The sequence below is a fragment of the Saccopteryx leptura genome, chromosome 6, assembly GCF_036850995.1.
Source record: "Saccopteryx leptura isolate mSacLep1 chromosome 6, mSacLep1_pri_phased_curated, whole genome shotgun sequence".
Lineage (NCBI taxonomy): Eukaryota > Metazoa > Chordata > Mammalia > Chiroptera > Emballonuridae > Saccopteryx > Saccopteryx leptura.
Window position 1 is genome coordinate 11,391,993 of NC_089508.1, and position 14,200 is coordinate 11,406,192.

Below are 14,200 nucleotides of genomic sequence, written 5' to 3' on the forward strand. Positions count from 1 at the left end.
AGGAAGTCTTGCGCCCTCCCCGGCCACACTTGCTATTGACCAGAGACTACCAAGCATCCCCAAACTACGGCCCATGGGCTGCATGCAGCCCCCTGAGGCCATTTATCTGCCCCCCCCCCCACTTCCGGAAGGAGCACCTCTTTCATTGGTGGTCAGTGAGAGGAGCACTGTATGTGGCGGCCCTCCAAAGGTCTGAGGGACAGTGAACTGGACCCCTGTGTAAAAAGTTTGGAGACCCCCGGGCTACCCTGTGACCATTTTCTCGGAGAACTTTTAGATTCGTTGTGTGTACTAGATGTTGTGCTTAAATTAACCCAAGTCATGGTGAGCTGCACACAGGGTTTTCCCACCTTGCATTTTCACATAGCGGTGTCTTAGCGATGACTCATGCCTTCTGTGTGTGTGCCTGGAGTACTTCCTCATTCATTTTAACTGCCACCTGGTATTCCTTCCATGAGCCTGCTCCCGCTTGGGGGATTTCGATCATTTGCTGATCATCTGCTATCGCAGACAGTGTGGCAGTTAACAGCCACAGCCTGAAACACTTTGCACATATTTGCCTGTCTGTGGGGTGGGATCTGGGATCCTGGAATTGGGGTATCCAGGAGGAGTGGTTAGCGTCACTTGACAACAAGCTCTGGTTTCTCTTACACACCCCCCCTTTCTTCCTCACCCCCTCTCCCTCTTCCCCTTTGGTGTTATGATTCAACTTCTACACTTTCTGGTCATGGCTGGATTTCAGGAGCCTGCTGCTTGGGAAAAGAAGATTGTGGGGACCTCTGTCTTGCTGGAGTCCCTGATGAAGAAAGGTGCCCAGCAGGTTTGCATTGTCTTTCCTGAGTAGGTTGCGGTCCTGAGTGGGACCCCACAGCCAGGGAAGGAGCTTTTCACCTGCCCCCTCCCAGTCTTCCCCGTTACACCACGGCCCGGCCCGGCCCTGCTCCGGGTCTCTCTCAGCTGGCTCCTCCGAGCAATGGGCTGTCATTGCCCCTCCCTCAGTGCAGGGGGCACTCGGGGTGCCTTAGCTCCCGAACCATCCATCCAGGGGGTCTAATGCACGAGGTGTGGTTCCCTCTTTTCTGCCAGAGTTGCAGTTTCTCCTGTTTTGGGAGCTCTGAGCTAGAGAACTTGTTCTTTCCTGGGAATTCAGCCCTACTTAAGGTTTTCAGCCTGTCTGTTCTCAGGATTACTTTGTTTCTTTTATGTTACTGGTTCCATCTGTTTTCAAAGTTAGAGACCTGTTTGTTTTTAGGACTGGGGGAGGGAGAGCTGTCTGGGATGATGTCACATATGGAAAGGAGCGCTGGCTTTGGGAGGAGAGTGACAGGCACCCTGGGCTAATCTGGATGCGGCAGGATTAGCTCGCTGGGTGAACCCAGTGGAAGCTCGCTGCACATGGTGTGGGTCACGTACACACGCCCTCTGTCTCCTTCAGTGTCCTTCTCTCTCCCATCAGGCGGACCCAGTCCCGTCATTTGGAGTTCTCCTGGGGACTGCTCCCCCGGCTGTTTCAGATTTCTGTCCAGAAGCAGGGGCAGTGGTGAGGAGGTACACTGAGCCCAGCCTGGCTAGTTACAGTCGTGTGCCAAGTGACCGGCGCTTGACCGTCACGGTTGCTCGGCGGGCCAGGACTCAGAAATGGTGAGGGTTGTGAGCTGCTGACTGGGCGTGGCACACGTTTCTGGTGATGCTGTCCCGGGCTCTGGGGGCCCAGGGCTCTGCTGTTGTGCGCACTTTGTCCCCTCATAAGGTTGTGGAAGCAGATGGGAAGTGGCCACCATTCCTTCCAGTAGTGCAGAGGAGCTGCATGGTGGTGTGGACTCCTGGACCAGCCGCTGGTTCTCAGGTTGGGTTCCTCGGCACTGGGGGTTCTGTGGAGGTGTTGGGGCTGAGGAGCAGGAGGCTGGCACTGCCAGCAGTGTGGCCTGGTGAGTGCTCTTGCTCAGCCTTGCTGTCTCAGGGGGTGGCTTCTGAGGAGCAGGAGGCTGGCACTGCCAGCAGTGTGGCCTGGTGAGTGCTCTTGCTCAGTCTTGCTGTCTCAGGGGGTGGCTTCTGAGGAGCAGGAGGCTGGCACTGGCACTGCCAGCAGTGTGACCTGGTGAGTGCCCTTGCTCAGTCTTGCTGTCTCAGGGGGTGGCTTCTGAGGAGCAGGAGGCTGGCACTGCCAGCAGTGTGACCTGGTGAGTGCCCTTGCTCAGTCTTGCTGTCTCAGGGGGTGGCTTCTGAGGAGCAGGAGGCTGGCACTGGCACTGCCAGCAGTGTGGCCTGGTGAGTGCTCTTGCTTAGCCTTGCTGTCTCACAGGGTGGCTTCTGAGGAGCAGGAGCCTGGCACTGCCAGCAGTGTGACCTGGTGAGTGCTCTTGCTCAGCCTTGCTGTCTCACGGGGTGGCTTCCTCGTGAGGCTCTGCTCCTTGCTCTTGGAAGGCGCTGGGAAGCCCTTGTTGAATGAGTTAACCAACAAGTGTAAGACTGGTAGGTGTCCCCTCAGCTGTGCTGTGTGAGGTGACGGTGTCTGCTCACTGTCACCCAGATAGTGACAAGCTGAGAGAGGCCTGGAGGCATTGGGCTGTCCCCTGTCCCCTCCCTTAGATGGTGAGCCCCTCAAGGGCCTGAGTCTTGGCTGTTGCATTTGTTGTGCCCTGTGAGTGCCAGGCTGGGCTGGTTGTGGGAACCGAGCTGTGGTTGACATATTTAGGTATACGGAGCATCCGTATGCCAGGTGAGCACCATGGCTAGGCATGGGGGACTCACAGTTGTTGAATCTGCCACAGTTCCTGCTTCAGGGAAGGAAGTTGGGCGAGTCAACTCAGTTCCTGACCTCTGCTGGTCATGGCGCCCCGAGCACCCACAGGAGGCCAGCCTTCTTCCAGGAAGACGCTCCTGGGTGTGGTGGTCGGCATGCCACCTACGGTCCATACAGACCCCTGTGCCTTCTCCAGTCCCTGCCCCCCGAGTGACAGCCCATCAGTACTCCGGAACAAAGGGCCCGGGGGGTGGCACCCAGAGTTCTCAGGAGCATTCTGGCTCTCAGGTGGGGTGAAGGCATGGTGTGGCAGGGCTGGCTTCCTGGGGGGTGTTTCTGTCTGAGCCCAGTCCTGAAGGCTGGGGTGGAAGGTGGGCACCGAGGCCTGGAGATGTGGCTCAGCCCTGTAGCCCTGTGTGCCTGCACTCACTGTCAGCAGAAGTTTGGGGTGGGGGAGGTCAAGGTGTGCTCTGTGGAGATGCCACCCCAGGCTCTGTAATGGGGTTGGGCGAGTCAGGGCACTGGTATGGGAGACCAGAGGCCAGGGGATTGTGGGCGGGGGGCATGGGAAGAGACAAGGCCGAGGCTCGGGGGACATTGTGGAGGGCCGAGATGGTTGAACTGGTTCAGAGGCCGGGCCGGGTGTCAGTGGGAGCCAGAGATGGCCAGGGTGGCCAGGCAGCCGGGGAAGGACCGAAGGTTCTGGGGCCTCCTGCGTGAGGGCGGGTGGACGGGCTGGAGCGTGGCGGGCTGGGGCTGACCTGGGAGGCCAGGCAGCCGGGGAAGGACCGAAGGTTCTGGGGCCTCCTGCGTGAGGGCGGGTGGACGGGCTGGAGCGTGGCGGGCTGGGGCTGACCTGGGAGGCCAGGCAGAGGTGTGTGATCAGCTGTTGGTGGTGGGCAGTCTTGGGCAGGGTCTTGGGCAGCCTGGGCTGAAGCTAAGCCAACAGAGGCCTGGCTCCGGGATTAAAGAAGGAGACAGCTGGCTGTGAGGAAGACAAAGTGGGGTCTCGGTAGGACTCTGGCCAAGTCCTTCTGAGGAACCAACCCTCTCTTTCTGCCAGAGGTGGTTTTGAAGACTTTGAAGGTGGCCAGCAGTTCATAGACCTCCCCCTGACAATGAGGCCATTCTGGGAATCATGGCCTGAGAGGGGCAGCTGCCTGCTCTCCTTGCTTTCTTTCCTTCAGCTGGCTGCAGAGAACATTCTGGAAGGATGCTCCCTGCCTGCTGAGTAACCTTTGTTCTCTTTGTTTTCCTCCACAGGAAGCGAGGGATAGAAGTCGTCCAGGTGAGTACAGACCTTGCCTTCACCACCATTCAGGCCAGGGCCTGTCCGTCCGCGCCCACCTTCCTCTCCCCCCGGGGGGTGGCCGCCCGCCTCCCTTCACAGGCACTGTGTCTTTCACTTCTCCCCTGGGCCCGCTGGCTTCTCCCCTGGGCAGGGCGCTGGCTGGGCTGGTAGTCGCTCAGGTTCGTGGGGTTGCTGTGGCTTTGTCCGTGGAAGGCACTGGTGGGGGGGACAGGGTGGCGTGCGCCGTCCCGATGCCCCCACGTTTTGTCCTTGTCTGTCCTCGGGCTCTGCTGAGGAGCAGGAAGGAGCCCCCTCCACCATGGTTATTCAGCCCGCTGCGGATGAGCCCACTTCCGTCTCAGACCTTCTTGTGCGTAGTGTCATCTCCAAGACCACGCCTGTCCCCCCCTTCCCAAGCCAGGGTATGTCCCTTCCCCCATGTCACCCCTTGTCTGCTGTCAGGCCACAGCTGCCTTCCCTAGGGGCCCCTGGCTCCTGTGGGTGGACTGTCAGTGGGCGCTGTCCAACCCCCATGTTGTCTCACCTGCTGCGGTGGACCTGGGTCAGGTGCTCATTGGCTGAAGGAGGGAGGAAGGAAGGACAGATGAAGAGAAGCCCTCCCAGGTGCTGGGGCTGGCTCTGTGGCTCGGAAATAAGTGTGCAGGCCTGACAGCGCCCATGGGGGGCTGGCGAAGTGGGGTGAACTGTCTGGCAGCCCCAGTGGAGGGCTGCCGAATTCTTCCTTCCGCCCTCCCTTTTCTGCAGCTGGTGGCTTGAACTTGTCACCCGGAGGCTGAGGTTTGTTTTGGGGGAGGAGCCAATTCCTGGAAGCCTTATCGTCAGCTCTAGTTTTCATCCAGGCTCATCTGGTCTCTCCAAAGCTGTATGATCGGCCCTGAGCTTTTTCTGACCTTTAATTTCACCATACATCAAAACGGGGAGGTCCTAATTCAGGAATAGCCAAGCAGTTTGCCTTCAGTGCCCTTTCTGATTGATTGGCAGTAGTTGCCTGGGGTATTCTGAATCTGTGAAGGGCTGAGGCAGGGATTGATTGGTAATGCCTGCTGGGGTCTGCAGTGGGTGGAGGGCACGCAGTCGTCTAGCTGTCATTCTGGGGCCAGGTGTCTCCGAGATTGTTCCTGCCCCAGGATGCTTGGCTTGCTTTGTCTGTTAGTCCAGAAAGGTGGTTACCTTGGAGTGCCTGGATCCTTTGCAGATGTGCTGTTCCCACCACTGAGGCCTGGACCTGTAGTCAGAGTTACAGTTGGAGCTTAGTATGCGAAGGGCCAGGTGCTTCCCCGAGGTTAGCTCCAGCCTCTCTTCGGGGCCCACGAGGAAATTTCTTGTGGGAGCCATTTTTAGAGGAAGTAACTTTACGTGCTCACCAACAAACACACTGCTTAAGAGGGGAAGAAATGTGCCCTTCCCCCAACACCTGATCTTTCCGAGACACAGTGGGGTGCCATCCCCACCATAGGGGGACAAGGGGCCTTGGGGCCTCAGGGTGTGAGGGGCCACTCAGGGGTCAGTGTTTCACGGCTTCCTCAGAAAGATGTAGGCTAAAACCTGTAATCCACCTAGTCTGAGAGTGGAGCTCGAGACTGGAGCCGTTGTTTTAGAACGTACCAGGCAGAGTTGTGAAATCTTTCTGCACGTATCTGGCTGTTCATTTCGGTGGTGTCTTGCTGGAGGAAGTGGTGGCTGGGGCCAGCACGAAGCCAAACTGGACGCCTTCCCCACCAGCATCTAAAAATACAACCCACCGCGCCGCCGCTCTGTTCACCTCCTCCTGGCATCCTGCGTGTCTGGAGAACTTGAAATTTCAGGACATAGAGGAACATTGGAAGTGAATCCACTCAGCTGGTTTTTCAGAATCAGCCAGGCTTCCATGTGCCAGGTCCCCAGGCTGGTGGCCGCCAGCTGCTGGGGATGAGCTTTGCCATCATAGGCACCGGTGATTCATGACGAGGGGGAAATAGGCATGCCACCACCCACCACCCCATGTTTCCCGTGCCAGGTGCCCTGGTGGGCATTCTCCCGTTTGTACAGCCACCCACTGATGTGAGTGGTCGTTGTCTTCATCTCTGTCCTAGAAGATGAGGACGCTGAGGCCCAGGTGTTGTGACTTCTCATGAGGAACTCAGCTGGTAAGTGGTCAGAGCTGGGATTTGAATGCGGTCCGTTGTCACCAAGGCCTGCACAGTGACAGACTGCTCCATTTACCAGATGCTTACAGGCCTGTTATTGCCTCGGGGTTGGCTACCATTTTAAAAGGGGATGTCGGGAATGAAGACAAAGGCTGGTAAGATCTGCGGTGTTTGTCCCTGTCGTGGGAGTTACGTCTCTTCCTGCTATTAAATGGCAGTGGTGACAGTATGAATGTTTCACATTAATGGGGTACTTTGGGGTGCTAGGCAGTGATGGCTTTTACTTAAAAGAAGCATGTGGATGTGACCTCTCCAAGGTGGTGGTGGGAGCACATTTAAGAAGTTAATCCTGCAGCTCCCCAGCCTCCCTGTCCTCATTGTCACAGCTGAGCCACCGGGGACGGAGCCTGTAGACTGTCCTTCCCAGCCACCCCTTGCACCTCGGCCCTCCTCCCATCTCCACGGAGACAGAGCACCAAATGGTGAGACGCAAGACGCCCGGCTTCACAGTTCTGGCTATATGACCTTGGGTCAGTTGCCTAGCCTCTCAGCACCTTCGTCTCCCCATCTGTAAAACGGGAATGATGGACTCTGTCCCCTGGGATCGCTGTGAGGACTAATGCCGATAATTCGGGTAAAGCAATAGCTACGCCACCTGGCACGTGAGATGCTGGTCATCTACACAAGAACCGCAAACTCTTGTTATCAGATGCGAATCTGGTGTGAGACATGGGCATAAAACCCCTGGGCACCACGTGGCTGGTCCTTGTGATCCTGGGGCATGCGAGGGACTTTCAGTTCTTTGCTTGCAGTGAAACTGAGAGAAGACCTGAGCAGGTTGTCAGCTGACAGAACCTTAGCAATGATTTCTGATAATTAAGTACTGTAATTTGTGGCATATAATTCTGAAGGAACTCAGACGGTGCTGTGGAAAATCTCTTTCCACTTCATCTCATTTACTTGAATGTGCGGTCTCAGCACTTGTAGCGATAAAAATGGAAAAATAGAGATAGAATCGATACACGCAGTCTTATTCTAACAATAGGTATCATCTGTCCATCTGTGGTGTATGAATCAGTTAAAATGTCCATTCATCTCTTCTAAGATGTATTTCTAACAAGGCTTAATATTTTGTGCTTACTACTTATACAAATTTGTTATATGTTTCTGTCGTGTTGGTCAATTATGTACTATTAGTAATTTTGATAGCAAATCTGTCCAGAAGAAAATTTTTGACACTTAGAGCTTTATGGTCACATGAACTTAAAAGAATTTAAAACATTTACATCCTTTTTTTTTTTTTTTTTTTGGCTTTGTAGTATAATCATCAGTTAAAGGCCTTTGAACATTAAACACACTGATACTAGAAACATCTCTGAGGGATGTGAACGGGAAACCAGAGGAGGCAGAAGGAACATTGCTAACTTTCCAGGTGTTTGAGAAGAATTTGATTTTGTAATTTTAAGATGGATGATGGTCACTCTCAAATTGCTATATTTAGATTCCATTAGATCCATTTAAAAGAGAAACAATAACAGTTTTATTTTGAAATGTTAATATTTATAATATGTTGGAAATTACATCCTCTACAAGTATTTAAACTTATGATGAGAAATTTTAGATGTCAACTTGAAAATGTGCAAATAGAAACATCGCATTAAACATTTATTTTGGGGGTTTGGTTTGAAGGCCACTACTTGTGACATTATCCCATTTACTTCTCAAAATCAGGCTCTTAGGCAAACAGTGCCTCAGAGAGGGCCAGCGCCTGCTCTCAGGCTGTCCTGCAGAGGCCCTAGGGGGCTGGGCCGCTCAGCCTCTGGGCCTGTGTGCCTACGGAGACCCAGAAAGGCCTTGGCAGCGGGCTGGTCTGCAGGCTGACTGGCCTCCCTAACCTGGGTCTGTTAGGCCAAGGGATGCTGATAGTAAGGAAAACGTGCAGTTCTCCGCTCACCTAGTATGAGAAACCCTAGGTGAGACCGGGGCAGGGAGGGCCAGGAGCGTGACGGCAGTGGTCTCGGGGACCTGTCCTGACGGCGATGGTCTCGGGGACCTGTCCTGACGGCGATGGTCACGGGCACCTGTCCTGACGGCGGTGGTCTCGGGGACCTGTCCTGACGGCGGTGGTCACGGGCACCTGTCATGACGGCGATGGTCACGGGCACCTGTCATGACGGCGGTGGTCTCGGGGACCTGTCCTGACGGCGATGGTCACGGGCACCTGTCCTGACGGCGGTGGTCTCGGGCACCTGTCATGACGGCGATGGTCTCGGGGACCTGTCATGACGGCGATGACCTGTCATGACGGCGGTGGTCTCGGGGACCTGTCATGACGGCGGTGGTCTCGGGCACCTGTCCTGACGGCGGTGGTCTCGGGCACCTGTCCTGACGGCGGTGGTCTCGGGGACCTGTCCTGACGGCGATGGTCTCGGGGACCTGTCCTGACGGCAGTGGTCACGGGCACCTGTCCTGACGGCGATGGTCTCGGGGACCTGTCCTGACGGCGATGGTCACGGGCACCTGTCATGACGGCGATGGTCTCGGGGACCTGTCCTGACGGCGATGGTCACGGGCACCTGTCCTGACGGCGATGGTCTCGGGGACCTGTCATGACGGCGATGGTCACGGGCACCTGTCATGACGGCGATGGTCTCGGGGACCTGTCATGACGGCGATGGTCACGGGCACCTGTCCTGACGGCGATGGTCTCGGGGACCTGTCATGACGGCAGTGGTCACGGGCACCTGTCCTGACGGCAGTGGTCACGGGCACCTGTCATGACGGCGATGGTCTCGGGCACCTGTCCTGACGGCGATGGTCTCGGGGACCTGTCATGACGGCGATGGTCATGGGCACCTGTCATGACGGCGATGGTCTCGGGCACCTGTCATGACGGCGATGGTCTCGGGGACCTGTCATGACGGCGATGGTCACGGGCACCTGTCATGACGGCGATGGTCACGGGCACCTGTCCTGACGGCGATGGTCTCGGGGACCTGTCCTGACGGCAGTGGTCACAGACGCCTGTCTCGATGGTGACGGTCTGCAGGCACTCTGCCTCGGTTTCTCCTCCGTACCCCTGTGATGAGGATGCTGGCTGCACAGCTTCCCACCTCAGGCCCCTCTGCTCCCCCTGCCCCGGAAACAGCTAGCTGCTAAAATGACCAGTGCCAAGTGTAGCACAGTCTTCCCTGCCCCTCCGCCCAGTGAGCCTTTTCTGGAAGGGGGAAGCATTCTCTGGCCACTGGGTCATCTGTGGCCTGGGGGGCTGGAGGGGTGGTCCTGGGCCTCTGCTGCCGGTCGGGCAGGAGACCCGCGTCAGCCTTGCAGGACGTGTCATCTGGGAGCATTTTCCACTCACACCTGATCTGTGGGAAGGCCTGTGAGGTTCCTTCATCCCTGGTCATCATCGGCCCTTTCTAGAACAGCCCTGAACTTGGCGGGAGAAGAGCCCAGGAGAACACGTACCCGCTGCCCCGCCCGCCCCTCCTCTGCCCCGCCCGCCCCTCCTCTGCCCGGCCAGCTCTCCAGCTCTCGTGCTGCCTCTCCCCGGGTGTTTGCGAAGTGCAGGGGGAGAAGAAGATGACTCTCAGCACCTGAGGAGTTGGCCTTTTAGTTTTATTTTAAAATGCAAATGAGCAAGCTATCAGTGTGAGAAGGGCTGTCGCTGATTACAGGTTCGCCGTCCTCCTTCCAAATCCCTTGAGAATCCAGACGTTAGGAAACGCAGCGTTCGGAGCAGCTGCTCTCTCAGACGGGCACGGAAGCACGTTCTCCCAGCCTGCCAGAGCGCCCACGTGGGCGGCGTGCCCTGCTGGGGGTCTCTGCAGAATTGTTGCTTGCCTGAAGGAGATGTTGGGGTCCTTTGTCTCTGCGTTTGCCCTCTTTCTGCCCAGACAGTTCAGGGATGGAGTTGGGTGGTGGATGACCAAGGAGGAAGGGAAACATCGAGGGAGACGCTGAGAGCAGGCCGTGGGCCCGGGGCTGAGGGACTGGGTGCTGGACCTCTGATGGCTGCCCCCAGCTCCTGCGCGTGCCCAGAGGGCTGGGAGGCCTTGTGCGTGCTGTGGTGCGGGCCTGCGAGGACATGGGGACATGGGGACATGGGGGCCGGCGTTTAAAGGGGGGAGTGGGCAGAGGGCTGGGAAGCCCTCGTAGGGAAATGAATGCCTCGTGGCAGAGAATACATTGGGTGCAGGTGTGGGTGGTGTGGTGAAGTGTTTGAACGTCATTTCAGCAGGGAGTAAATATCACGTGAAGAAGGACCCAGAGGCTGAGCAAGGGGGTCTGTTGACCTGGAGTCACTTGGAGGCTCTGGGGCCTTGGCCATGAGGGAGTTGGCAAGTGACCAGGTCAGACTGGGTGGCAGGGCCGGACCACAACAGGCCCCAGTGAGTTGTTCCTGGGGCCCTGGGTGAGGGGGCACTGAGGGGCTTTTATGGGGGACAGGTGCCTGCTCTAGTTGGGGGCATGGGCAAGGTCCCCCTGGGAGGCACAGAGGTGGCGATTGGACGGGGCTGGACTGGAGGGCGAGGAGCTGCTGGGTTTTCTGGTAGGAGGCTGGGGCCGCAGCCGAGCGGGCGTGTTGGGGTCCGGTAGGAGTTAATGCGGTCGTGGAGGGCCGAGGAGATAGATGGATGGCAGGGTGTGGTGCCTGCGTAGATGTGGGGGGTGATGGGGAAAGGGGTCCGTTCCCAGACTCGGGGTGCAGACAAGCGGCGGGGAGAGAAAGCTGGTTCGGGCAGGTACGTTGAATGAAGGTGAGGTAATCTCAGCAGCTGCCTTCTGCCTTTAGAGCCAGAGGGAGAGTCACGGGCCGAGAAGGATGCTTCTCTCCGAGGATTATAAATGCTGAGTTCTCTGTTAAACTTTAGAAGATGATTTTGGCGCATATCCCACATAGGTGGGTTATAATACTGAGACTTGTGGACACAGATAAAAGTGAAGTGGTTACCAGGGGGAGGGGAGTAAAGAGGGTCAAGTATATGATGACGGAAAATGATTTGACTTTGGGTGACGGGCATACAACACAATCAACCGTTCAAATGCTATGGAGATGTTCTCCTGAAACCTATGTACGTACTTTTTTTTTTTTTTTTTTGGTATTTTCCCAAAGTTAGAAGCGGGGAGGCAGTCAGACAGACTCCCGCCTGCGCCCGACCGGGATCCACCCGGCAGCCCACCGGGGGCAATGCTCTGCCCATCTGGGGCGTCGCTCTGTTGCAGCTGGAGCCATTCTAGCACCTGAGGCAGAGGCCACAGAGCCTTCCTCAGCACCTGGGCCAACTTTGCTCCAATGGAGCCTTGGCTGCAGGAGGGGAAGAGAGAGATAGAGAGAAAGGAGAGGGGGAGGGGTGGAGAAGCAGATGGACGCTTTTCCTGTGTGCCCTGACTAGGAATCAAGCTCGGGACTTCCACACGCTGGGCCGATGCTCTACTGCTGATATGTACTCTAATTGATCAGTGTCACCCCATTAAGTTTAATTTCTAAATTAAAAATAAATAAATAAATACACTTGTTATTTGGGTAATATTTTCACACGGTTCAAAAATTGTTTATACGACATGCAGTTAAAGGTGTCAAGTGGTTACTTTCCCGCTGGGTTCCCTCTGCCGTCCACACTCCCCAGGGTGTCCCAGCGGGCTGACCCCAGTGGCCTCACTGGATTGTATTTCCAGGTAATTGAAGTCCAGGTAGAGCTGGGCGCCTGTGAGCATTTCTTCCTTCCCTGTGCTCCCTCTGCCCGGTGCACTCTGGGGGCAGGTGTACGGGGATTTGAGAATCTCTGTTGCTTTGGTGTCTACAGGAGACTTGGCATCTCTGCCGCTGAAAGAGCCCACAGACCCCTCCCTCCTCATGGGCGGGTGCTCCCCGAAGGCCACCAACATGTGCCTCTGATCCTGACCCCTGACAGGAGGCCCGGCACCCACAGGATGGGGAAGTTGGCTCTGCACCAGACTTTCCCACGTGACCATTTGGGACCATTATTGAGATACAGCTTGTTCTTGGCTTTGCCTGACCTTCCGCGGAGCCCAGGGGTCTGGGCTTGAGTTCTGATGGTCTCTGTGTCATCTTACTTTCCTCATTTTAAAAAATGGGGTGACCCTCACCACACAGGACCTCCGACACCTAATAGAAGCTTAAGGAATGAGTTTGTTTTTCCGAATGCTTTGTTATGAGCAGAGTGGCTCATGGCTGGGGTGAGGGGAGGGGCACAGCTGTGGGCGAACCGCTGCTGCTTAGAAACGTTGTAGCCACTGCGGAGAACGTCGTTCCCCCACCCCCCACAGGAGCGCTGCTGCGCTTCCGGTGTGGATTTTAGCGTAATCCCTTTTTAAAAGGTAGGTTTTATTTTGTTTAAAATTTTAAATACAGATTTAAAACATTGAAAATTATTTCCATTCTCAGTCATTTACTGAGGATATGTATTTAACAAAAAGTGTTAAGAGAAATTTATGTGTAAGGAGGGCCATCATAGAGTTTTTTGAATAACATACACAGGGCAGAAGAAGGAGCTGTGTAAATTAGGGTCTCCTCATTCAGATGAGGGTCTAGCCATTCACAGAGATCACGTTCTGGAGGACCAGCATGGAAAGATGCCCGTGAGATGACGTCAAGTGCTGCTGACGTCCGCTGGATGGTTTCCGCTCCGTCCGTTTTAGTTTTACTCTTGAGCTTTGTAGGCTGACCGTTGCAATGGGACGGCCTCTGGCGTTGGTGCGGCCCTGCATGCCTCGGGGGGCCGTGCCTCTCGGTTCGGGGTGTCCTTTCCCCCCCTTGGACTCGCTGAGTCGACTTGAGCAAGTCCTTAAAACAAAGCGCTCCTGCTGGGGGAGCTGGGGGCCGAGCTCCCAGGCCCGTGCTGGCTCCCCACGGAGCCGGGACCCCATCTCCCCAGGCTCAGCGGCCTCACTGGAGCGTCTATAGCACGTAAGCAGTTCCCATGGAAGCCAGGACGGGAGGAGAGGAGGAACGGGGGAGAGCGGGATGGCACGGGGAGGGCCAGGGGCACAGGGGATGAGCCAGAATCTTTCAGAGGCTCATTGCGACCTATTTGGAGGTTCTGCTGGGGCGAGGTTGTCCAGAGTGGTCTGCCAATGTCGGCATCGCCGCTGCCCTCACCGGGCGCTGGGTACAGTGCCAGCCCCAGTCACGGGGTCAGGCCCCCCGTTAGGCCTGGTGCACACTGGAGCAGCAGAGGCTCCCGTGCAAACAGTGGGCGCTCGTTGGAGTTGGGGGCCACCGCCTGGGGCGTGCTCAGGTCCCGGGGCAGAGACTTGGGCGAGATGGTGCGTTGATGGGTGGTCCTGGCACCGAGTTCCGGGCCCATGGCCGCCCAGCTGGCGCCGTGGGAAGCAGCGTTGGGACAGGCGCTGCCTTCAGCTTCAGCTCAGTATGCCGACCACGAAGCCTCCTTGAAGCTTTCGGTTGGCTAAGAAGCTGGCATCTCCCTCTCCAGCCCCTCCCCATCTAATGTTTCCATGGGTGCTGTTAGACCCGCTCAGATGCCACCTTGCCTGACACCTTCCTGCTGCCCCAGCGGGCCCTGCCGCCAAGCTCGGCTGCCTGTTCCCTTGTTCTCCCGGGCCGGAACCTCCCTGTGTCCGAGGGGTGCCAGGCCCAGCCCTGGGGCGCTCTGTTTGCTGGGAGAGAGCCAGTTCCCCGGGCCAGCCGTGAGGGTCTGTTTGTTAGACTCCTGATCATTCTTTCCTCGGTGACTCCTATGGGCTCATTTTTGCAATCTTGGGAAATAAAGATCGGCCTAAATGTGAAAACCCAGAGATAATTATTAAAACAATTATTTTGGTATATTTTTCTCAATTAATTTTCTCATATCTTTACCCAAAACAGGCTATTTGTTACATAGTGTACGAATCCCAGTTGGGCTGTTCCTTGCGACCTGCATTTAGGGCAGGGGTCGGACCCCTTTTTGGCTGAGAGAGCCATGAACGCCACATATTTTAAAATGTAATTCCATGAGAGCCATACAGCGACCCGTGTACGTTAGGCATTATCCA

General features: G+C 56.3%; 1 protein-coding gene across 2 annotated transcripts in view; it reads left to right on the forward strand.

Annotated features, from left to right (window-relative positions):
* ITPK1 (inositol-tetrakisphosphate 1-kinase) overlaps window positions 1-14,200 on the forward strand; it is a 164,987-nt gene that overhangs the window by 35,894 nt on the left and 114,893 nt on the right. For both annotated transcript variants that reach the window (XM_066341650.1, XM_066341651.1), the window contains exon 2: window positions 4,007-4,031. In XM_066341650.1, the coding sequence (XP_066197747.1) occupies window positions 4,007-4,031 (25 nt within the window). The remainder of the gene's footprint in view (window positions 1-4,006; window positions 4,032-14,200) is intronic.